General features: G+C 31.4%; 3 protein-coding genes, 1 long non-coding RNA gene, 2 other non-coding genes and 2 pseudogenes across 7 annotated transcripts; 6 read left to right on the plus strand and 2 right to left on the minus strand.

Annotated features, from left to right (window-relative positions):
* The first annotated feature begins 61 nt into the window (after positions 1 to 61).
* On the plus strand, positions 62 to 2,861 carry LOC104701599 (uncharacterized; annotated as a pseudogene). Its single transcript, XR_015562210.1, has 5 exons — positions 62 to 423; positions 519 to 1,383; positions 1,636 to 2,037; positions 2,125 to 2,357; positions 2,452 to 2,861. The product of XR_015562210.1 is annotated as an uncharacterized LOC104701599 (transcript).
* A 401-nt stretch (positions 2,862 to 3,262) lies between these two features.
* LOC104701600 (large ribosomal subunit protein eL34y) lies at positions 3,263 to 4,740 on the plus strand. The gene is made up of 4 exons (XM_010417316.3): positions 3,263 to 3,483; positions 3,599 to 3,678; positions 4,349 to 4,458; positions 4,537 to 4,740. Exons 1-4 carry the CDS (start codon positions 3,405 to 3,407, stop codon positions 4,628 to 4,630), a joined length of 363 nt encoding a protein of 120 aa, XP_010415618.1. The 5' UTR covers positions 3,263 to 3,404; the 3' UTR covers positions 4,631 to 4,740.
* Positions 3,927 to 4,010, plus strand: LOC147941560 (small nucleolar RNA snoR110). The gene has a single exon (XR_015563043.1). It is a non-coding gene; the product is annotated as a small nucleolar RNA snoR110 (small nucleolar RNA).
* LOC147941561 (small nucleolar RNA snoR110) lies at positions 4,161 to 4,244 on the plus strand. Its single transcript, XR_015563026.1, has one exon. It is a non-coding gene; the product is annotated as a small nucleolar RNA snoR110 (small nucleolar RNA).
* A 597-nt stretch (positions 4,741 to 5,337) lies between the features above and the next one.
* Positions 5,338 to 7,160, minus strand: LOC109125472 (F-box/LRR-repeat protein 13 pseudogene; annotated as a pseudogene).
* A 1,061-nt stretch (positions 7,161 to 8,221) lies between these two features.
* LOC147941562 (uncharacterized) lies at positions 8,222 to 14,558 on the plus strand. Its single transcript, XM_087458566.1, has 2 exons — positions 8,222 to 8,380; positions 14,019 to 14,558. The coding sequence occupies exons 1-2, from the start codon at positions 8,222 to 8,224 to the stop codon at positions 14,556 to 14,558; spliced, it is 699 nt and encodes a 232-aa protein (XP_087314692.1).
* A 306-nt stretch (positions 14,559 to 14,864) lies between these two features.
* On the plus strand, positions 14,865 to 15,946 carry LOC147941563 (uncharacterized). The gene is made up of 3 exons (XR_015562211.1): positions 14,865 to 15,039; positions 15,153 to 15,311; positions 15,402 to 15,946. It is a non-coding gene; the product is annotated as an uncharacterized LOC147941563 (long non-coding RNA).
* Positions 15,947 to 16,521: 575 nt separating this feature from the next.
* On the minus strand, positions 16,522 to 17,087 carry LOC147941564 (uncharacterized). Its single transcript, XM_087458567.1, has 3 exons — positions 16,818 to 17,087; positions 16,666 to 16,709; positions 16,522 to 16,579 (listed from the first exon to the last, which is right to left on the minus strand). The coding sequence occupies exons 1-3, from the start codon at positions 17,085 to 17,087 to the stop codon at positions 16,522 to 16,524; spliced, it is 372 nt and encodes a 123-aa protein (XP_087314693.1).
* Between the last annotated feature and the right edge of the window lie 6,578 nt (positions 17,088 to 23,665).

The raw sequence follows: 23,665 nt of genomic DNA on the forward strand, positions 1-23,665 counted from the left end.
CATTACCATAGGGTGAGAGATATTATTATTACATAAAAGAAGAGTTGTGTAAGAGGGAGATATTTTCCCATCCACCAATCTCGCACCTGATTCCATAAAATTGATCTTCTTCTTCAACGCACACCTCTCTAGTGTCTCCACCAATTTCTATGTCCGTATACGTCGTCTTGACGAAAATTTTGGAATTTTATTGGGAGAAAATAGTCATTAAAACACTAATCATGTGTAACCCTTGAAGACGTTTTTGCGTTTACTTTAAACCACACAAACGCGTTGAAATTAGCGATAAATGGGTATTGTTACGACGAAGACTTATACTACTTCTACTAACTTCGTTTTTGGTGTTGGTTTGAAACAGTTTGTGTACGGAAACACTTTCGTAGTTCTCGATGCTTTCTGGGGTTCGCTCTCTAATCTCTTCAGGTAAGGTAACGTTAAACTTCTTCTTCTTCTCTGTTCTCTCTTTTTTGTTTTGTTTTGAGTTCTTCTTTATTGGTTAATGGGTTTGTTTTATCTAGTGATAATTCAGACAAAGAGACAAGCTTGGTCGTGTTCAAGAAACAGAACACAAGCGATTCCTCTGTTTACGGAGATCATCAAGATCAAAACCAAATTGGTGGAACACAACAAGACGATGATGAGATGGAAACCTCTCTGGTTTCGATTAGCAAGAGATGCGAGTTTTATTCCGACAAGAAAAGCATCGTTGGTTTTGTAGAAGAGCCTAAAGCGTTTAGCTTTAAGTTTCGTGATTACCCTGCTACTGTTCATGAGGAGGAGGAGAAGAAGAAGAAGAAGATGGTGAGATTCTCAGATATTGAGGAACCGGACACGAGGTCCATGGTTTTGGAGAAATCAGAATCAGAAGGTTTTGTGAAGGAACACGTGAAAGAAGAGATGTTGGTTTATGAGTTCATGAGTTGTGGTGTCTTAAAAGAACTTTTAGATCACGAAGAACACTTGTTCGATGATGATGATGATGATGATGTTGATGGGTTTATAGAACTCAACCCAAGTTCACAGATTTCTAACTTTGCTTATGGAGAAGGAGAAGAAGAAGAGTTGGATATGGGTTTTGATGAACAAGAAGAGGTATATGATGAGTTTGATGATGGTTCAGATTCAGATGATGATGATGATGAGTTTGAGCATAGTGATGTGATTGAGAAATTGAAAACAGAGATAAGGACTGCAAGAACAGGAGGATTGTGCACCATTCTTGAGGAATCAGAGACTCCATTAGAAGAGCTGAAACCACTCAAGATTGAACCAAAACAAGATCAGCACAAAGACAGAATCTCTGAAATTCACAAGGTTTACAAGAGCTATGCGGTAAAATGCGAAAACTCGATGTCATCGATTCTCAAACAATGCATTCCATCAGTAAGTTCATCAATCCATTTTTTTAATCAATGTTTAACGTTTTTTGAGATATTAGCAATGACACGTCTTTAGACTTAAGAGTCTTTAATTTTTGTCTGATTCTAGCTCCTGCTTTGATTGTGAGGACATGATTGTTAAAGAATGTCTCTTTCCTTCTTAAATGTTGTCCCAACTACTCATGAGCAAAATATTTGTTGGTAGGGTCTATAGAACTACTATAATAGTAGTAACATATTGGATTTTGATTTATAGGTTTGCTAAAGCTAAAAGATTCATCTAAACCTAGCAGAAACAATGTTAAAGCGGCTAAATCGCCTCTGCATCAGAATCTATGGCCATTCAAGAAACATAAGCTTGAATGTGATCCGACTGAGAGACTTGTAAAAGAAGCGAGCAGAGACTTTGAGACTGTCTATGTAGGCCAAGTTTGTCTCTCGTGGGAGATGCTTCAATGGCAATACGCTAAAGTCTTGGAGTTTGATTCTCATGTTCCTCCTTATCAATACAATTTAGTAGCTGGAGAGTTTCAACTATTCCAAGTTCTGCTTCAACGGTTTGTGGAGAATGAACCATTTCAAAACTCTTCTAGAGTTGAGAGTTACTTAAAGAACCGTCGCCATTTCCATAATTTCCTTCAGATTCCACTTGTTGGAGGTAAACAAAACATGTTTTCACTACTCTTCAGTTCATACTGAACCTTTCCTTTTGTGGTGCTAATACCAAAATCTGCAATGTTTACAGATGACCGTTCCTCGAAGAGTAATAAGAAATGTAGATATGAAGGAGAATTCGCGGTAAAAATTGAAATGTTGAGAGAGATTATCCGAGAGTCGATGTGTATTTTCTTGGAGTTTCTATGTGCAGACAAAGACGAGTTTACTTCAATGGTGAAAGTTTCTCACCAAACTCAAGTCTCTCCACAAGATCCTCTTGACCTTGAGCTCTTGACAGATATCAGAACTCATCTCCAAAAGGTATTTAACTTCTTCAATATCTCAGTCTCCTATTGTCAGATTACAACAATGTTTTTATATTCACACTCAAGAACCTGTTATTGGCCTAATGTAGAAGGAGAAGAAGCTAAAGGAAATACTAAGAAGCCAAAGCTGTATAATAGTGAAAAAGTTAAAGAAGAACGAGTCAAAGAGTAGTGTTGGACTCAAAGATGACTTACTGATAGCTCAAATAGAACTGAGACTTGTTTCAAGAGTGATGAACATGTCGAAACTTACCACCGAGAAGTTAGTTTGGTGCAAGGAGAAACTTGACAGGATTAGCTTCAACGGTCGAAAGATTCACATGGAGCCATCTTTCTCTTTATTACCTTTTTGATCCTTCTCTGCATATAAGATTAGATCATAGATGTTGGAAACATTATGGCTTTATCAGATCCAGGAAGATGTCTATTTTGTTGTTGTTGTTCCTGAGAACAAATGTATATCATAATCATATGATATATATGGTAGCTTAGTTCTGTATTTTTTCTCCTTCTATTACAATTTACTAGTTGATTAATCGAAGATCAGTTGAACAAAAGCATAAAAGAAAAGAAAGATAAATTTGTAATGAAGACTGATCCAAATTCATATACAAAGGAAGTAAGTTTCTTAATTCTTCAAACTCCTAAGTGTTAATCATATATACCAATCCAAACCAAAGATTGCGGAAGTGGCTATAAAGAATGGTTCAGCTGTATACAGTTCTTGGTTACACTGAAGCAGCAATGTTCTCTGAGTCAACAAAGTTCAAATCAAACCTTGAGCTAGTGAATTGATTAAATTAACGACATCCGAAAGATGGGCCTTGGGCCGGTTTATGTAAGTCTAAGGAGCCCATATAATCTCGTCCGTTAATAATAATCGAAGATGTGATCTGATCCGTCCGATCTAGGGCAAAAGGATGTGCCCTTATATAAGATAATGTTAGCTTATAAAGTCACTTCTCTGCTCCGTCAAGCTGAGGAGGATAAAACCCTAGCAGACACGAGAGAGGGTCTGAGAGATTGAGAGAGAGGAGCGAAAATGGTGCAGCGTCTTGTTTACCGATCGAGGCACAGTTACGCCACCAAATCAAACCAGCACCGGATCGTCAAAACCCCAGGTATGGTTCTGTTTCTTCTTCATCTACTTACTAATCTTTCAGCTGTAATCTCAATCTGAATTCACCGATCTATCAGATGTGTAATGTATTTTGTGTATCTTCTTTCATTTTGCAGGAGGTAAATTGACTTACCAGACCACCAAGAAGCGTGCCAGTGGTCCTAAATGCCCCGTTACCGGAAAGCGTATTCAGGGTGTAAGTAGTCTTTTTGATTCATTTCTCTCAGATTTGATTTATGGTACTAAAGTTGTGTCCTTTGATTGATTTTGGATTGACCCTGAAAATGAATAATCAATGATTGTGTCTTTGAGATGATTGTGTTGAGGTTAATGTATTGATTGATGCAAATGTAGTTAGTTTAGTGTTGTTGATTTGATTTCGTGCTTATTGACGGTCTTGTGCTGGTTAAGATGAATCCACATCAGTAGATAACTTTATCATAAGCTAAATTTAGTGCCGCCTTGTTTTATTTTAGTGTTCTCCATTTATATGTAAGGAGTCTTCTTTAATCTTGGCGGCAGAAAGTTTTTTAACTTTTGTGTATTTATATTTGTTTTGTATTCTTTGTGGCAGCAAATGCATTAGTTTGGATTCTATGCAAGTGATTCCTTCTTGTGCTTATTGACGGTCTTGTGCTGGTTAAGATTAATCCACATCAGTACATAACTTTATCATAAGCTAAATTTAGTGCCGCTTTGGTCTTTTCAAGTTTTCTCGTTTTGTATGTAAGAGTAACCTTTTTACCTTGGCGGCAGAAATCTTACAATGGTTCATTGTTTGCACTAATCATAAGTGAAAGTAGTGTTTGTTAGTTGTGTCTGTCATTTCCCGTCAGCATCTAATTTATCTCTGTTTGATTCTTTAGATCCCTCACTTGAGGCCTGCTGAGTACAAGAGGTCTCGATTATCCAGAAACAGGAGGACCGTGAACCGTGCTTATGGTGGTGTTTTGTCCGGTTCTGCTGTTAGGGAAAGGTTAGTTCTTGAGCTCATTCTTTGTATCAGTTGTCTTTATAAACAAGGGACTAATTCAATTGTTTCTTGTGATTACAGAATCATCCGTGCTTTCCTTGTGGAGGAGCAAAAGATTGTGAAGAAGGTTTTGAAGCTTCAAAAGGCAAAGGAAAAGGTTGCTCCCAAGAGCTAGACCCTATTAGTTTTTATGTTTTATGGCTCTGTTCTAGCGATAGTACTGGTTGCAGAGAAAACATTGTGTACTCATCCAAATTTTTAAGTTTTTTGTATTGGTTTTGGATCTTTGCCTCTGTCGACAATTCGCTTCGGTTTTGTTTTCTCGTTCCTTTGAGTTCTCATTTTCCTTTTCTATTCTCTTATCCCCGAAGCTTCAGTGTCACCTCTAGACTGGTTAATATGTTGTTCGAATCACATGATTAATACTCGTTGAATCGGTTGAGTCTAAAACTACAATTACTGCATAATTGGTTACATGTTGCAGTGGGATACTTATTGTAGGAAATGTTCATTGTACGCACATTGCTACATTCACTGTTCTGTTTACTATGGTCTATGATTTTGGCCGCTCGTGCAAGTCTCTGCTGTCCTTTTTATGTATCCCCCCCTTTCCTTCAGTTCCGTTCTTATCTTACAAACAATGTCTTAGTCTCGAAGGAGTAAATTCTTAATTGATCCATAAGTATTGTGTGTTTCTTCTACTAACTCAGCACTCAATACCACTACAAGTTAATAGAAATAAAAGTTCATAATAACCATGTACGCAACAGTTCAGTACCATTTACAAACCAAGAGAAAGCAGAGAGTTAATGTAACTAAGTACTCCGACTCAGAGACAACCTTGTACGTTTATTGGTGATGATTATGAGGATCATCAGAGATTCAGAGAACCAAAATTTGGTATGATGTAGAGAGTATTGGAATGGTAAGTAGTTCTCTTACGATGACAGATTCGTCATTCTTTATGGACTCATCCAAGCATAGGATCAATTTCTTTAGGACTTTTGAATTCTCAAGTAAGTAACTCACTAGTTCCATCTTCATTGCCTCTCCTTTCAATTGCCTTTCTATCTTAACATACTCGAGAGATGATAGGAAACGCCGAGGTCCAGATAAAACAACAATTCCTTGCCTCTCTTGATGATGTTCATTAGATTTCTGCACGTACCAAGTCGAAGAAACACAAGTTGAGTTTATGATATAATTTCACCATCCTACATCTTTGGCTCAATAGACAATTCATCACCACGACAAGAAACTTTAGATTCGGGCATTTTTAGTCGTTTCCGACAATAGACAATTGTCTATGATCGCCATCGATATTTCTTTGTTTTCAGAAAATAACCGTGCAAAACATAGTGATATTTTGGTTGACATTTATGATTTGGTAATGAGCAATAGTTCTCAACTAACAATATATCTTGGTAATCTCACAAGACACCCCATACTACGTTGACTACTCCGACTTAGAGAAGCACGGAAACAATATTCTTTTGGCATTTGCTGAAGTCACATCAGGATTGTCTAGTCGTGTGCCTAGTGGTGTTCCAAGTTTTGTTTGGGTCTGGTCTAGCCTATCAAATGGAGGGAGTCCTTTCAACAACCACCTCCCAGAAGTTGGAACATTACTATGTGGTGCCTGTAAGAAGAAGATGCAGCGGAAGAAGAAAGCTCTTCACAAAAACCGTGAAAAAAAAAACAAAAGGATTGAAGAAGAGAGCAACTACTCAATCACAAACCTCTTCAACAAAACGTCGAAAGGTCCTAGGGGAAAGCAACGACTAAATTCTCAACACCAGATCAGATGTTGGAAACGATGTGTAATTTTCTTATGTTTCACGTCAAACCCTCTGCATGTGCAAAAAAAGCTATTCTCATATATCTCCTCCTTATTGGTGAGAGACCTTAACAAAATTCATTATTTACTGATCCAACCACAACCGATCCGAGTTGTCTAGTCAACCCAACTAGGATCTGGTTCATCCAACCTTTTGTAACAGGATAAACCGGTTAGACTCTTGGTTAAGTCCTCTTATTTCGGGTTTAGTTGTCTGGTTTAAGTTAATTAGGACTTCTGGTTTAGTTATTTCATCTTTGTTAGCCACTCTCTGCAAAACTTAAATCAATCGAAACAAACAGCTTATAGAATTATAGAACAAAGTAACGCATTCAAATAGCGGATTCAAGTTAGATTACCTCAAAAGTACTTGAAGAAATGGTCATATCTTTGACAGTAGAGATCACAACGAGAAAATTACGAGTCATAGTTCAAAGATTCTAAACTCTCACATGTGTAAATGGTTGGAGGCAACTAAACATCCTAACTCCCGTATAACTTTACGCGTAACAACAGTGTTGATCCATCGTCCCATGAGAGGAATCTCAGATTCATAATCATACTTCAATGTAAATTGTTGTAAGCGTGAGTCACTGTTGAAATCAAGAAAGCTATCAACAAAACTCAAGAAGGTGTTGTAATCTTGGAAATCAGCATTGTCTAGGTCTAATCCAGCCATCCAGGTACGTGTTTCCAGAGATCTCTCCATCTAGATTTAGTGGATAACACACTAGTCGTAACCGCATGCATCTTTAGTGGGAAGATTCAAGAGTACCTCACACAGCAAACAATCTGGTAATTTGCTTATCAAATCAACTCCATCAGATCCTTTGGCAAGAACACCACGAATCTCTCCATCTTCATCCATGAAAGGAAATAAATATCGAAATGATAAAAAGAAATCCTCAAAAAACTTAGAATGATAGTTTCGATCAGACAGTTGTAATAAAAGTCGCGTTTACTCTACTTTTAATACGAGACCGTTTTTATGGATCATGTAGTTGTTGTGTTCCTTGTGGGACAAGCAAAAGGCTTCTCGGGAACTGTTGGTCTAGAGACTACAAACGAGTATATTCTATACTTGGGTGATTTAAGGAAAAAAAAAAAATCAAAACAAATACGATAATCCTTGCATCGGTAAATGATGACAATGTTTAAACGGTAGCAGCGAGAGCATGCACTAAAGTCTAAAACTATATGGCTTATTATTTTTTACAATTTCCAACCAAACTTTTGCAATTATCTTTTATTTTTGTTGATTAATAAATTTAACATTAAAGAAAAAAACTATATGGCTTATCGGTTTTAATTAAAGGCAACGTCTAAAATATTGTGACACCATGGAGTTGTACAACGTCAACAATATTGTGACACCATTAATGGACAGTACATTATTCTGCTCACTTAACCACTGTCATAGTCTTTATGTGTTTGTTGAACATGCTAGATTATACAAGTGACCTTCGCGGCACTGTTCAATTCGAGTGCAGTGATCCGAAATATCTTTGATCTGCTTCCATTAGGTTATACTTTGGTTAAGGTACAGATCTCTAATAGATAATAATGTAGTTAGCAACTAATTTGATAGTTGTGATATCCCGATATTATAGGTTTGAACTTTAGTTATAATTGATATGCTATTCTTTTTAAACTAATAAATCTATTTCTTTGTGTAGGTTTTGTGGGATCCGACAACATCACCTTTGTCACAACAGTTTAATATATTCCAGATAAGAGAGAATGTCGAGAAGGGTTTGAAAAACCTTTGGCTATCTATCTAGGTGTTGAAGGCAACATTATCGGATGTGTTGGGGATGACACTTTAACAAAAGCCGCTGTGAAAAATTTGAATAAGACGGCTATTGGAGTTGATATCACTGTTTTTCTTCCTCCTACGTTCACGAAGAGACCCAACTGATCTGTGAAAAGATGATACATTGGTTTGAGAATGCAAATAGAGTCACTTTGCTACTTATCCCTGATGACTGGCGGATCGCTTTGACGGTGAGGAGATTGATCACTGATGGGTACATAGTGATTCTGGCTCATGGCCCAAATGCTCCCGACGAACTTACCGAAGCTGTTTCGGTAAGCATCGAGTGGCAATACAAATAAAATGTTATTTTACATCATTTACTTTATATAATTGCATCAGATTTAAATGATGTGAAAATAATGTACATTATTTTAATAAATAATTTACATTTTGTTGATCCAAATAATTTGTATCGGTTAATGAAATATTTTTATCAGTTATTGTAATCGTTGTTGTTATGTATCAATTGCAAAAAATGATTTTGATTTTACATCAATTGATATAAGTGATGTTAAGTATTTATGTCAATTATAATTAACTGATATATGTTAAGGTTAATGTCACTTTTAATAAATGATTTAAATTATTGTATCATTTGTAGTAATAGATGCTAAATATTTTTTTATCAAATATGAACAATCGATTAAATTAGTGATAGTTTTTATAGATAGTTCTCAAAATAAGCTATTTTCAATTATCGTTAATTATAATATATATATATATATATATATATAATCTTAAATTTTATAGATGAAAGCACGAATACATCAATCTCGACCATGCATCACTTTGAATCTCATGCTGAAAATTCTTTGGATGTTTTCCATCATTGGTTAATCACATGAAAAAAAAAAACTGTAGGAACCATCGTAACCTTAGCCTATTGTACGCCCTTAGCATCTGTTTTGCAAACTCTTCTCTAATCTTCTTACTTAGGGGTGAGATCGAAAACTGGTGACTCCAACTTAGTGTTGTTATATTGATAAAAAGAAAGAAGAAGATGAAAAAAGAAGAAGAAAGTTATATTTAAAGAAAAAACTAGGTTCGGACCCGCACGTACGTGCGGAGTTATTTTTGCATAATTTTTTAAAAGATATAATTGTTAAGCGATCAAACCCGTCTAATATGTCTGATTGCAACATTTATTTTTTTTTGACCTGAAAAAACTCAATTCCTCGTAATTCATATAAGTAAATAGTATGTCCGCATATGTTCTGCTTGAATTCTTGTTCCCAAAATTCTTATCCTGTATTTTGTCATACATGAATATACCAACACAAAATTCTCATAACCTGATTACTATGGAACTAATTTGAACGATTTCCTAAAATATAATAAATATGTTGTTTAATCTTGTTTTTTCTTCTTAATATGTAAATTGGGTCAGTTTGGCTACATGGATATTTGATATGATTTTTTTTTAATCTTTAAGTGTATTTTCCAATTAATAGTATAGATTTCTTTCAATTATTGAATAAAATATTCCTTAGTTATACTAATGACAATTTAATGTAAATAATATAGTAAGAGAAGGGCAAATAATAAAATAGGATATAAAGCGTGAGTATTTTATATAGGAGATACCAGAAGATATTTTATTAAGGAGAATTCTATTAATTTGGATATTATTAATTTTTTTAAGTAATATATGTGTCTGTAATTGTTGGAGAAAAAAAATTACAAAATTGTTTCGTGAGGGGAAGACTATAATTGGTCATTAGATCTCTTATATAATTGGTCTTAGTTATGGTATTATGTCACTGGATTTTATAAATTTTAATTGGTCATTAGATCCCTATATATCTCAGCTATTGGTATAATATTATTACTTGTTTTCATTTTTACTTGAGTGGGTTTTCTAAATTTTAAGATTTATGTAAAAACACTATAACTACATATTTATACATAATGTTTAACTACATAGTTATCCAAATTAAAGTATATATTCATGTCATTTTAATTGGTGATCATATGTTTTTTTGGGTAAATATAGTTATTGTTTTTAGCAAAAGAATAAACATTGAGCCAGTTTCAAATAATCTTCGATTCTTTCACCATTAGAGCTTTATAAAATTATTAGAAAGATAGCATCCCCTATATAGTTATAGTGTTTCTGAAGATATAATTTTAAATATATATTTTTTACATCTCATAATATAGTTATATTATTATATTACAATACATAGTGAAATTAATTTAATTTTAAAAATATGTAGGAGATAATATTTATCAATTTTTGAATAATATTTACCAATTTTAAAATATATAGGAGCAACATATTGTGTATATAAATAACTGAATAGTAGTGGCAGTTGACAATATATATATATAACAGTGACAATTTCATGTAATTTTATAGAATACTAAGGGTGAACAATAAATTGGGTACAGAACTCTCTGGCGACGATACATCAGCTTTTTTTCTCTAGAATGTTTCTCTTGTAATATATAGGGGATATTGTTAGATAAGTTAGGATTTTAGAGAGATTCACGTAATCATGGGGAAACAATATATACTTTTATTATCATCATCACTTTTTATTAACGTAAATCGTAATATCATTTAGTTAAGTGATATTAATATAAATTAATAAATATATCGATTTTTTTCCATTTTTAGGGCTACATATGAATTATTTAAGTGATGCAAATTAATATATTTATATCGGTATTTACAAGTGATACAAATTAATTCAGATTTGCATCAGTTTTAATCAGTTGATACCACCCAAATTAATAACAACATCGATTACTGCAAATGATGTGTTATTTATTTTTATTTTTTTTTGTATCACCGTGTTGAAGGTAATTCATCAAATGAACTAATAATTTGGGACAAATAAGAATTAGTTTAGATGATTTTTGTTATCTAAAAAGTGGGGTTTAATTTTTTTTTCTTCATAATTTCAGGAAAACAAACCTAAGCGAAGGAAGAGAAAAGTAGAAGTAGAAGCTAATTAGATCCGCAAGTTTGCAGGAAGTCAATCATTCTTTGGTGATTGTGACAACAAGAAAGCTCTGTTTCTGTTTCGGTTATTGCAGTTTGACGACTTTTTAGGACAAAAAGAGTAATTTGGGCTGTGAAATATTCCTAGTTAATTTTCACTAAGATACCATGAATTAATGTGAGTCATGTGGATCATCGCAAGATTCTTGTGGTTTTTTTGAGTAGATAGAGACACTCTGTTTTCTTTTGTCCAAAAAAAATAGACACTGTGTTTTCCAACATGTCTCGAGTTAAAAATATATTAAGTAGAGACGTTATCATGTGTACATAAATTAAGGTTTTTTTTTATGCCCCATCTCTACCCAAATCAATCTTCTCTAATGGCTTATATCGGCTTATTTGAGTATTTCTTTTGCTTTATCATCGAGCCCTTTTCTCATCTTCTATTACTTCATCAACAAGAAGTCCTTTACATTACGTACATTGTAGAAATTAGAAGAAGCGTTTTTGGGAAAAAAATCTTTATTATTGTGTTGTTGTCTTGATCAATGATATAAGGGTTTATATAATACTAGGTCTTAGGGTTTACAACAATATTAGGGTTTATAATAACCGTCATAACAAAGCCCAGTCGGCCCATACACCAATACTCCCTCGCACGACAAACGTGGTACGCAAAACGCAAACTTTGCAATAGAAAAACGGAACACGTATGTCGTGGACACTTGTCAAGGACGGACAAATCATGTCAACAAACTCCTCCGGGCATAAACTTTAATCTTGAAAATAGGGATGGAACTTCAGCTCGTCTTCAGTCTTTGGTAAAAAGGAATAACAACATCCTATGGGTGCAAATTCTGCAATCTCCACAAATAATTGTCCTAATCTCGGACAGTCTACAAATCAGACACAAAAGAAATTGACCTAAAAACATGAGCGTTCCAAACAACTTCCTCATAATGGTAAAACTATTACCAAATAAAAACTCAGAAAAATTCATAACTCAAACCCATGAAACCATAACCCTATAACCTTTAAACCGTAACCCTGTAACCTTTATACCATAACCAATAGTTTAAATAAAAGAAAACCCCCATGAATTATTGCCCAAAAAAAAACAAATCAAATAATACCCAAGTAATTAAGAAAAAAAAACAAAATCACGTAATCTAAGTACGTGTACGTCTTTGTAATCGTCTGGTTCGTCTTCATCACCATCATCGTCTTCACATCCCATGATCGTTGGGATCACAAGAACACTAACGCGAAAGCTTTATTTTAGATCCACAAGAATCGCCTGCTCTGATACCATGTAGAAATTAGAAGAAGTGTTTTGGGAAAAAGTCTTTATTATTGTGTTGTTGTCTTAATCAATGATACAAGGGTTCATATAACACTAGATTTTAGGGTTTACAACAATATTAGGGTTTATAATAACCGTCATAACAAAGTCCAACATGGCCGTCGTCCCATACACCAATATACATATCAAGAAAACCCTTCAAAGTTACCCATTGAACTGGTCAGTTCTTGGTATGCTTCCAGGCTTGATTGCAAGGCTTCGCCAGCTCGATGGTCTCATACCAGTTATTGAGGAGTACGACTTGAGGAGATAAAATTGAGCCAAAACCTGGTCTTGTTTTGACATAATGACATGATATTATATGTTGACAGTTGAATCAAGTTTCTTTCTTTTTCTATAAAAGCGTTTAAGATAACTGAATTTTCTAATCTACTACCTCTCTATAGACAGACTGTTAGATATGAAGTCAAAACATTAAACTCTTTCTTTTGTGTAAAAAATAAAAATCTTACACACATTATATTAAACTAAATAATTGATCCTAATTTTAGAAAAAATATGGGACTCTCTAGACTCTTTGACTTTGAGGTTTCACGTTTTTTGTGTGGACTTTAGCAATTGCTTTTTTTTTTTTGCTAACACATGCAACATTGATCTCCCCAAAGGCTCCAAGTGAACTTGAGAAAGCAACATTCAACAGTTTTAGTAAAGAGGCCAACTTGCATCATACACATCATAATACTACAACGTAGTTGATAACTAATAACAGGCTTGGACTTTCGTCAAAAAAAAAAAAAAAAAAGCCTTGGACTATACGATACTTTATTATCTATACTATGCGTATAGGGTAATGATTGTTTCATTCGTTATGTGACATCTTAAATTCATGTATGCAAATAGGTTTAGTGCTCAACCATAACTTCTTGGGAACAAACACACACATACATTCTAATTTAAAGTTTTTACATAAAGAAAAATCCGTAAACGTTGTGGCGTACAGTTAATACGAGGTGTGTGGTGTTAACCAAACAAAAAGTTTAAAAACAAAAACAAAGGGTCACTAAACGGGTGAGATATTGGATTGGTGGGCTTTGTGTGCGGTTAGAGACGTAAGTTAGGGGATTTATTATAGTCATTTTACAAGTGTTCCCTTGATATCTTTTATTATATAAAGTACAAGTCACAATGACCAATCAAAATCTGACACATAGATTTTTATTTTAAAAATTAATTTAAAAAACCATATTAAACTAAATAAGAGATCGTGTAAAAAAAGTAGGAAAAAAAAACAAACAAAAAAATTATATCCTATTTTAACGGAGACCAAAAAAGATAGAAACGGCAAATGTAAACCATATTATCAAGCTCATCTTTTATTATATAAAACACAAGTCACTGCACTAATTAAAAATTAACATGTCAGCAACAATATATTAATTTATTTGAAAAAAAATCCAAAAAAGAAAAAAAAACAATTTTGGAGTTTCACAAAAGGATATATGATAGGCTTTCAATACTTCCATTTTGGATCCTATGGAAAATTTGGACAAGTCGCAACAAACTCACATTCTAGAAGATCAATCACAACTGACAAAGAGTACTAAAAGAAGCAAAACAAGAGACTGATGAATGGCTAGACATTCTTCCTCCAATTACATAGCACTATCGCCAGGACTCAAACAATACCTGTAATGGCAGAGGAGACAGAGCCAACTGGATTAAACCACTTCCTGGTTGGGTCAAATGTAACTACGATGGTAGCTTCAACAATGGCGACATACATCCTACTTCAGCATGGATAATACGCGATGAGCATGGTCAGTTTAAAGAAGCAGGTCAAGCTTCTGGTCCCTTAGCTACGTCTGCTATTGAAGCTGAATGTCAAAGTTTAGTTTACGCAATGCAACAAGCTTGGAGAAGTGGATACACAAGTATAATAGTTGAGGGTGATTGTCAATCGCTTATCAATGCAATCAACAAAAAATCTCTACGCTTTGATCTTTTCGACTGGCTACAAGAAATACAAGATTGGTCAATAAGATTTGCCAACATAATCTTCCGCTGGACGTCACGGTCTTCAAATAAATTAGCTGATAAATTAGCCAAAGACCAACGGAATAGAATTTCTAATTTCACTATCTATCACTCTGTTCCTTTATGTATCATGTATGATGTAAACTCTGGCTTGGTTACGTATTAATATAAATGTAGTCTAAGGGTTAAAAAAAAAAAAAAAAAAAACACGTTCCTTAAATCTACGCTCATATAGTCACATACCACGATTTTCTCAACCTTCAAATCAATGTAACAATATGTAAAATAATATAAGTTTGTTTCTTTTTTTTGTCTGTAACTAAAAATAATATCCCACGATCTCAATTCTTTGTTTTCACGATCCTCAAAAGAACTTCCCAAACTCTTCATTAACTGACTTTCAGATCAATATAAATATCAAAATAAATGATCACTATCAACACCTTTGACAAAGGAAAACCGACCCCATCAAATCTGCAAAAAAAAAAAAAAATTGCAATTACAGTTACGAACCAAACAGTTTTTGATCAGATCTCCGAACCATTCTTCCTGCTACTCCGTCGAACCCGATTCGTCAACAATTCTCATTTCATCGTTTTTCAATCCATCTTCGACCACTTCCATTATCGTCTTTTGACACTCAGAAGGTGATTCATGTTTCACTCACCTTCTCTCAATCACCATAGATTCTACAATTTATTTTTTAATATTTAGCAGTTACTTTTAATATGTAATTTTGACTGCCGTTTTTTTATTACAGGTAGAATTGGGGTCGAAGGTTGATTTCAGGTTGTGCGCTTAGGCTAAAAACTTAGGCGTAATTGGTGAGATAAGGCCAATGAACGATGTAAAAGAACTCAACATTTCCAGACATCCATATTATCATATCTTGAAACTACAACTCATTACGTGATTTTAGGTAAGTTCCATCAAACGATAGTGATCAATTTAAATCATAATCAAAATTGCACTGGTTAAATATGCTTCTGCTTTTATGTATAATAATTAGGACTTGCGGTCGCTTTTTGTCCTCGAGTCAAAAGTTGCCTCCCGTCTTGGTTTTTATGTATATATATATGTTCACAAGTGACACAAGACGTATTAATTTCAAGGAGGATATTAGAACTTATATAACTCGATGTTTGCATTCAGTCCCATGGGAGGTAAGATTGATAAACCTTAAGGACGTTTGAAAGTCTTTTATCTTTTTTATACAATATACTTGAGCATATATATCATATATGTATGTACTAACTTCTTAAAAAGATGATAACCTTCTGGAATATCCAAAAACATGATACATACTTATATGTGAATATCAAGGTAACACATTTACACAATTTTTTTTATCGCCAACAATATATATCAAATATATATATATATATATATATCATTGTCAATCCAACTTAAAATCTATATTATTATTTATTTTTCTATGTAGGTATCTCCATGACTCAAAGATGTTCCATCAATCTCGATGTTTTTTACCTAAGCTACTCTATGGTTTTCTTGTGGAACTTCTATGGATTGTAGAAATAATATCATGTATTTTGTAATTATTTAGTCTACCGTAGTTTCAGTACTATTAAACTATGTGTTTTATTATTATTTAGCATCAGTTTCAAGTCGATTTTGTTTTACCACAATTTTAAAGCATTGATTTAAAATTTGAAAATTACATTTGTAGACTCTGATTCAATAAACACTATATTTTGTTTTTATATAAAAGTTTTAGTAAAACAAACGGTACCCTGTGGGTAGCACTGGGATAATACTAATAAACGAATAACCCTAGACGAAATATTTTTATTTATCGTTTTTATTGTCCTCTTGCTCATCGAGAATTCTACAAACAAAAAACTGTAAATCATTTTTGTATCCCTAATTTTACTCCATTAGTACCTCCACGTTCAATCTGACTTATAAGTTATAACTGATTCATCTCTTATTTAATTCCAATTAGTTCCACTTCTTCTCTGTTTCTCTCTTTTTTTGTTTCTTTCTCTGTATTGCTCTCCATCTTTTTTTGTGTGGTTGCCATATAAACTACAGTTAAAATTCTCATAAAGGTACCACATTTAGAGCATAACTTCCTAAGTCTTTCGAAACGATATTTAATGATGGTGTTGTCACCCACAGTAATCTGGAAATTCCTTTGAAAACGTAGAGGCCAATCTATATTCCAGTCTATACTAACACAGACAAATTCAACCAGATGGACGTTTTCATCAAAATCTACAGTATCGACTGGCCCTAGTTGGTCACCCACATACCTGGCCATGTCAGAAGAAAGATAGAGGAGAGGAATTCCTCTAATCTGCATCCAGAATGGAATTGTCTTCAATGTCTCATAAGTGATATTAGGATGCCAACGATGAACAAAAAGCATCCACTCGTTAAAGGATCATGGACCACGTCGCAGAACCAGAAGGAGGGATTTTTCAGATTGAAACACAAATAGAGCCTTTCCCGGGTCTAATACTCGACCAACCACCGATCCTTCAAATCCCCATACTCTCGGCATATGGCCAATTAGAGCCCTCAAATTATGATTACGCAGATTGACAGTCTGAACCACCAGAGAAAAACGATTTGCGGTTATAGCCTTGGCAATGAATTGTGGGGGCAGAGGAACATGCGCCTCATTGATGCCCAAATCCAAATCTTGGAGGGATTTCCGAATGTAGTCACTCATACTCGCAAAGATTGTAGATAGGATGGAAGAAAAGAAAGATAGTAACAAATTTGAGAGCGAAGAAATGCCGGGAAGCCCATATTTATACTTTTGTGGCCATGGCGGTTTTTCGAATCGGTTATCCAACGAGATAAACGGATCAGATAAACTGCCATGTAACTGTTTAGGCAGAGAGAAACCAACTGAACTCAGATTGCAAAAGGAAGAGATATCAATCGGAAAAAAACTCCAGCTGAGGAGAAGGAGAAAGGCGAAATAACTGTAAATTGCCCCAGAGATCGCCCTTAGAGAGAAAGGGTGCCCTTTTTTTTTGTATTTTACTTATATTCAGTAATCATATATAATGTATTTAAGACACAACTCAAATTTGTATTTAATAGTATTCTATAAGTTACAGTTTGACTGTCTTTAAAACATATGTAAAAAAAAAAAGGTATCATAACATAATTGCTTTATATCCCCCAAGAAATAATAGAAAACAATAGTTTCAAAATTAATTTATTGTTAATTATACTATTTATTTTAAAATGATTAGAAATAGAGAAAATTCATAGAAGAAAAAAATATGTATATTAAATTTGACACACTTTTATTTTCATGTATTATTATTAAAAAAATTAGTTAGACTTAGAGTATAAGATATATGTTTTGTGATATCGTTTTAATAAATTATTTTAAAATTGACTTATCATGTTATAAAATTATTTGTTATTAACTATTACTTTTAGATATGAAAATAAAATTAATATATAGGACAACATAATTTATCTATCAAAGTAAGGTATTACACTTTTTTTTTCTTGGAATACTTATCAGTTTTTTTTCCAAAAAAACCAAACTATAAATAAATTAGTTTATCATAATTATTTAACGAACACAAAATCTTAATTAACTTTGCTGTAACTAATTTTCCTATTACTATAAAATGGTTTCATACATTTCAAAAGTAAAAACAGAATCCAAATTAATTTATGATAGACTAATTTAATATAAAATATTTTCTAATATATAAAAACTCACATTATATCCAATAATCATATATATTGTATTAAAGTCACAACTCAAATTTGTATTTAATAGTAATTTATAAGTTACATTTTGATTGTGTTTAATTTTTTTTTAACATAACTGTATTGTAACATAATTGTTTTATCACCCTATGATATAACATAAAACAATAATTTTAAAAATTTAATTTTTTGTTAATCATACTATTTATATTAAAATGATTAGATATAGAGACAATATAAAGAAAATAAAAAATATATTAAATTTCACACACTTTTATTTTCATGAATTTTTATAAAAACTGGTTAAACTTATAGTATATGATATTTGTTTTGTGATATCGTTTTAATAAATTATTTTAAAATTGACTTATTATATATAAAACTATTTTTTTCTTAACTATTACTTTTAGATGATGACAATAAAATTAATATATAGGACGACATAAAATTATTTATCAAAAAAAATTAAGTAAGATCTTACACTTTTCTTTCTAGACTACTTATCTATTTTTTATTTTCCAAAAAACAAAATATTATAATAAAAAATATAATTTTTTTTGGTCGGAAAAAAGGGTTACACCCCTGAAATAAAAAATATAATTTATCTTAACTATTTAACAAAAATATCTTATATAATTGACTTTTCTATAAGTAATGGTCGTATTCCTATAGTAACATACTGTCTAAATAATTTCAACAATACATTGTAATCAAAAATAATTAGTAATATTTTTTTTAAAAAAATAAAAATTAATTTAACATATTGTTATTGTGTATAAGAGGGCAAAAATGAAAATGTTCAAAAAAAAAGAATATTTTTGAAAAAAAGTATCTCAAAAAACATATTTCTAACAAATTCTCTATTTACTTTAACTTTCCTTTTTTTCATGACTCTTCTATGAAACACTATATAACATATATAAATTATAAATTGTAGTTGTAATATTATGAATATTATTTTTTAAGATATATATTAATAATTACATCTGTACATGTCACATATAATTGAGTTAAAACTTCATTTTATATTTCAAGTTAATAATACACTAGGTTCAAATCCGCACATACGTGCAGGGTTATGTCTGCGTAAATTTTTAAAAAATTAGAAAATTTTCAGGTAAATTTCTACTGAGATCTGTTTGAGTGATATTTTTAAGAAAAAAATTAAGATATAATTTATTAAGTGATTTTACATTTATAATATTCTAAACTAATCCAAACATTTCTAACAGTTTGTTTAGGAGTGTTAAATCAAATTTGGATTCGGTTTCAGTTTCATTTATTTCACGTATTTAACCCAGATGTATATATTTGGGACGGTATACTCGTCTCATCTTGTATGCGTCAAAATTTTTTGTCCCATAAACGTTCTCTTTTAAATAATTACATTTTCAACTATATTTATTATGATAGATTTAGATACCCGTATTCCCGGTTTATAAATTTTAATTTTATTAAATCAATGGAAATTATCTAGAGAAATAAAATAATTATGTAAAATTAACTAAATATTTTCAAAAATACTCAAAAATCTCAAAAGTCCGTTGCAAAATGGATCCTTATGTGTCCTATAGTCAAACTATTAACCAAATTAGTGAAAATTTGAGAAAAGAATATACCTACCCAAAATTTTAAATTATCTATTGTTATCTCAAAAGTCGAAGACCTCTTTGTTTTTTCTTTTAGATTCTATGCCGTTAATGTTTTACTTAATAATTAATAATAAACAGTTGAAAAAATAAAGTAAAATTCTCTTTTTAAAAAATTAATTTAATTTTGATAATTATGTTATATGTGTATGTTACAGATTATTTTAAGATTTGAATAATATATATGTATCTGGACACAAATCTCTGATAATTAGTTATTTACATAATGCCCAGTTATATTCATGTTCCCGTTCCAATAATTACATATTTTGACGGGTATTTGAATTATTAAATATTAAATATTAATCTTTCTTTTACATCAAAATTTCTAATTTACCATTAACCTAAATTTCTTTTTATTAAATTTAAATGATAACTTATTCATTAAATAAGGTATATATGATGTATAATTGAAGTTTTTCTTAACTTGTGTGCAGTGTGTCCAAATGACACTGTTTATGAAACATAGAGAGTATTATTAGGTTTCACTATTGAAATTCTTTGTAAAGTTTTGACTATTTCATTTTTTTGTTTATAATGAATTCAGTTTTTTTTTTGGAAACTTAATTTAAACTTAAATCACAGGTTTTTTTTTAATGCACTTTTTTAAATTATTATCTTGAAAATATATAAGTAGAATCTACAAAAAAAATTAATATGTTTATTAATAGCATTCTGTGAAATGGAACACGATAGATCCGGCGAGTTTCCCGGAACTTCTCGAATCGATGACTCCTACTATCCTGCGCCATTGTAAATTATAAATCTTGATGAAAATTTAAACCATACACCTTTTGGCTATATGTTTGATCGATGAGCAGAAGTAAGTTGCCATGGGATAATAGCTCTAAATTGTAATGTCATTGAAGATTAATATTGCTTAAGCCGATGATTCCCTTTGATACCTGTGGAACATAATTTTATTAGAATTTGTGACAAAAAAAAACAATTATTAGAATTGGTCAACGTAGAATAGTGTGATATATTATATATATGTACCCTCAGTTCTTCTTGCCATGACCACACTTGCTTGTACAGCTCGTGTCTTCACAACTACAAAGAAGAATTACATTAAGGTCAAATCCCAAAACTAAAGTTATAATATAATGAGAGCAAAAATTTTTTTTTACATACGTTCATTGCGTGAAGATGAAATCAAAGTCGATCCTCATTCATTCCATGGTTTTTTCTTCCATTTAATATGTAGCTAATTGTTAATATTTTTATATATTAATTAACACCAAATCGTTAATATTTCTTTTTTTGAGCATTATGAAAAACAAAAAGACGCCGTTGCCAAGGAACGAACGAACAAACCAAATCGTTAATATTTCAAATATGAAAAGTAGATTGGTTTAATGAATTTGGGCTGAAGAGATCATCTTTCATCTGAAATATTAAAAAACAGTTTATAACACAGGCAGAGAGTACACATAACGTAACAACTATTGTTAGATAATAAGAATCACAATATAAAAATTAGCTTAACTCCATAACCTATACAAATTCCGACTCAAGACCACGACGATTCAGGTATGCTCTGGTGTGGTTTGTATGACTGCACATAAACATTAGTCAACATTAGTCATTATCAACAAATAAATATAGATGAAAAATATAATAACCTTATTATATAAATTTTGATATCAAAGTTACTCATTAACAAGATCGTGATACATGTCAATTGTATTGATAAAATATCGACACGTGTCCAGATTACTGCTTAACATGATTGCGACATGTGTCAAATTAACGATCTTAGATCTTGACACATGTCTAAGTTAATCGCTAGAAAAACAAAAATTAAAAAAATATTTACCAAAAAAAAACTAATCCAAAAATAAAAAGGAAATATTTACCTATCACCGTCAGAAATAAAGCATATGTCTTATTATATAAAAATGTGTTTTTTTTTTGTTCAAAGTATAAAGATGTGTATTAAGTGGTATCCTATATCAAATCAAAACCTTAAGTACGCAAGAAAATCATGAACAACAAAAAAACAAATGCAAACCATGTGAGATCAGAAAATCTTGCTAACAAAATAAAACGGGGTATCATGAGTGATGATTACATTGCTATGATCGAAAAGACACTTTCAGATGAACCTCATATAAAGCTGGATTTAACTACGCTTCATATATGGGTAGACAAACTAAATCAATGTATAAGTATCTAAGACTCCTATATCATCATGGATTCATGGTTATAATTTTTTATTTTTTTAACTGTCTTTTAATTTCTCAAATTTTATTGGGTTAGTCATAAACTTATTGCAATCATGTAGATATTTTTTTTTCTCAGTTTTTCATCCAAAATATTTTTTGAGTAAACAATTTTAATGGTTAAACAAACTGTCACTACAAATTTTATTAGTGAAAAGAAACTACGTCAAAGTGAAAGTAAAGAGACAAAAAAACTGTTTAATTTGTTCATAGATACATTTTAGAGGTGGTGATAAAAAGCGTATTTTAACAATAAAATATTTTAGGTGATAAGAACATATTATTAGTGATAAAACATAGAGCAAAATTGTACGTGGATGCTAATAAGATGACGCTTTGACAGGTTGATTGCATGTAAAATATTTTTTGAATAAGTTGTTGAACGTTTTGACAGTTGACCATAATAATATTCGTAATGGTTAATGTTTGAAAAACATTTTGGTGGTCGATAATATAGCTTTAGATTATTGTAAAAATTGTAATAATAATTTTAAAATATAAAAATATAAATTAGTGTATGAAAGTAAAAACTTCTCTCTAACTAAAAATATCTATCTTTTTTATTTTCAAAAAATATATTTCACTTATACTATTAAAATTTTAAAATTTTACTAAATAATTTTAAAATCCGCACGATGTGCGGGTCCTAATCTAGTTATATAGACAAAATGAACAATACAATCATGGAGAAAATTTTGTATTTAGAATGCTATAGATATAGTAAAGAAAATCGTTGAATGGTTTGGTGATTAGTGAATATTCATTTTGATTACTATATTTATACTAGTTTAGATGGTTAGAATTTTTGAGATAACGCATTGCATTCAAATCACAAAATATTTCGAGATAATGACAAATCTAAAATCCAAAATTTATTCGCAAAATATGCTATATTTGAAAGTACTAAATATTTTATTTAGATTATATTTGGCAAATATTATAATTATTTTTAAAAGTTTTGGTAACAATCATTTTTTTTTTAATTTTTTTCCATCTAATACTAACCATAATTAGTTAGTATTTTTTTTTTTGTCAAATTCGTATGATTTTGTTATGGAAATTTTTGAAAATCAAAAATAAATGATGATTTGTTTTTATTGAATTATATTAAATTGGATTGTTATTTTTGGAAATATCTATTAATATATGATCAAATAAAATCAAATCCAAAAGATTAAATATATAAACTATCCTAATTTTAGGTGCAAATTTAAGAGTTGTTCACTTGTTAACTGCATATAGGCTCTAAAGACATATATTGAAAGATTCGTTTGATTAAATCATATCCATTTTATGATGTTGTTCGATTTCTTAATATTTTCTTTTTTTTGAAAAAAAGTGACTGTTTGGATACACATCTAAGATAACTAAGATCCGGATATATAAGGGTCCACGTCCTTTTTATAATTTAGATTACTGATTTGCCCTTTTTCTTTTTTTCTTTGTTCTTTCTAATTTTTTTTCGCAAGGGCATGTAATAGAATTTTTGTGTTGTTTTTTTTTTTACTTTTGTATTCCTCAATTAATAGTATAGATACATAAACCACGCATTGCGGAGCTACTTTCTAGTATATATATATTATAGAGTATAAAAATCAAAAGCCCTCTCTCGCTAGCGACAGAATCCTCGTCCTCCGTCGAAACTATGTGTTCCGTGAGCAGCAAATTCTCTGGTAATCTTTCTATATATCCTG

This window comes from Camelina sativa, chromosome 7 (assembly GCF_030686135.1).
Source record: "Camelina sativa cultivar CO46 ecotype springtype chromosome 7, ASM3068613v1".
Lineage (NCBI taxonomy): Eukaryota > Viridiplantae > Streptophyta > Magnoliopsida > Brassicales > Brassicaceae > Camelina > Camelina sativa.

Excerpts from the sequence above, each read along its gene's own strand:
- LOC104701600 (XM_010417316.3), top strand. The coding sequence starts at position 3,405 with ATGGTGCAGCGTCTTGTTTACCGATCGAGGCACAGTTACGCCACCAAA. Across the intron at positions 3,484-3,598 it reads CCGGATCGTCAAAACCCCAG|GAGGTAAATTGACTTACCAG; the intron begins GTATGGTTCTGT and ends TTCATTTTGCAG. Across the intron at positions 3,679-4,348 it reads CCGGAAAGCGTATTCAGGGT|ATCCCTCACTTGAGGCCTGC; the intron begins GTAAGTAGTCTT and ends TTGATTCTTTAG.
- LOC147941562 (XM_087458566.1), top strand. The coding sequence starts at position 8,222 with ATGATACATTGGTTTGAGAATGCAAATAGAGTCACTTTGCTACTTATC. Across the intron at positions 8,381-14,018 it reads AACTTACCGAAGCTGTTTCG|CACTATCGCCAGGACTCAAA; the intron begins GTAAGCATCGAG and ends CCAATTACATAG.
- LOC147941564 (XM_087458567.1), bottom strand. The coding sequence starts at position 17,087 with ATGAGTGACTACATTCGGAAATCCCTCCAAGATTTGGATTTGGGCATC. Across the intron at positions 16,710-16,817 it reads CTGAAAAATCCCTCCTTCTG|ATTAGAGGAATTCCTCTCCT; the intron begins GTTCTGCGACGT and ends TTCTGGATGCAG. Across the intron at positions 16,580-16,665 it reads CTTTCTTCTGACATGGCCAG|ACTGGAATATAGATTGGCCT; the intron begins GTATGTGGGTGA and ends GTGTTAGTATAG.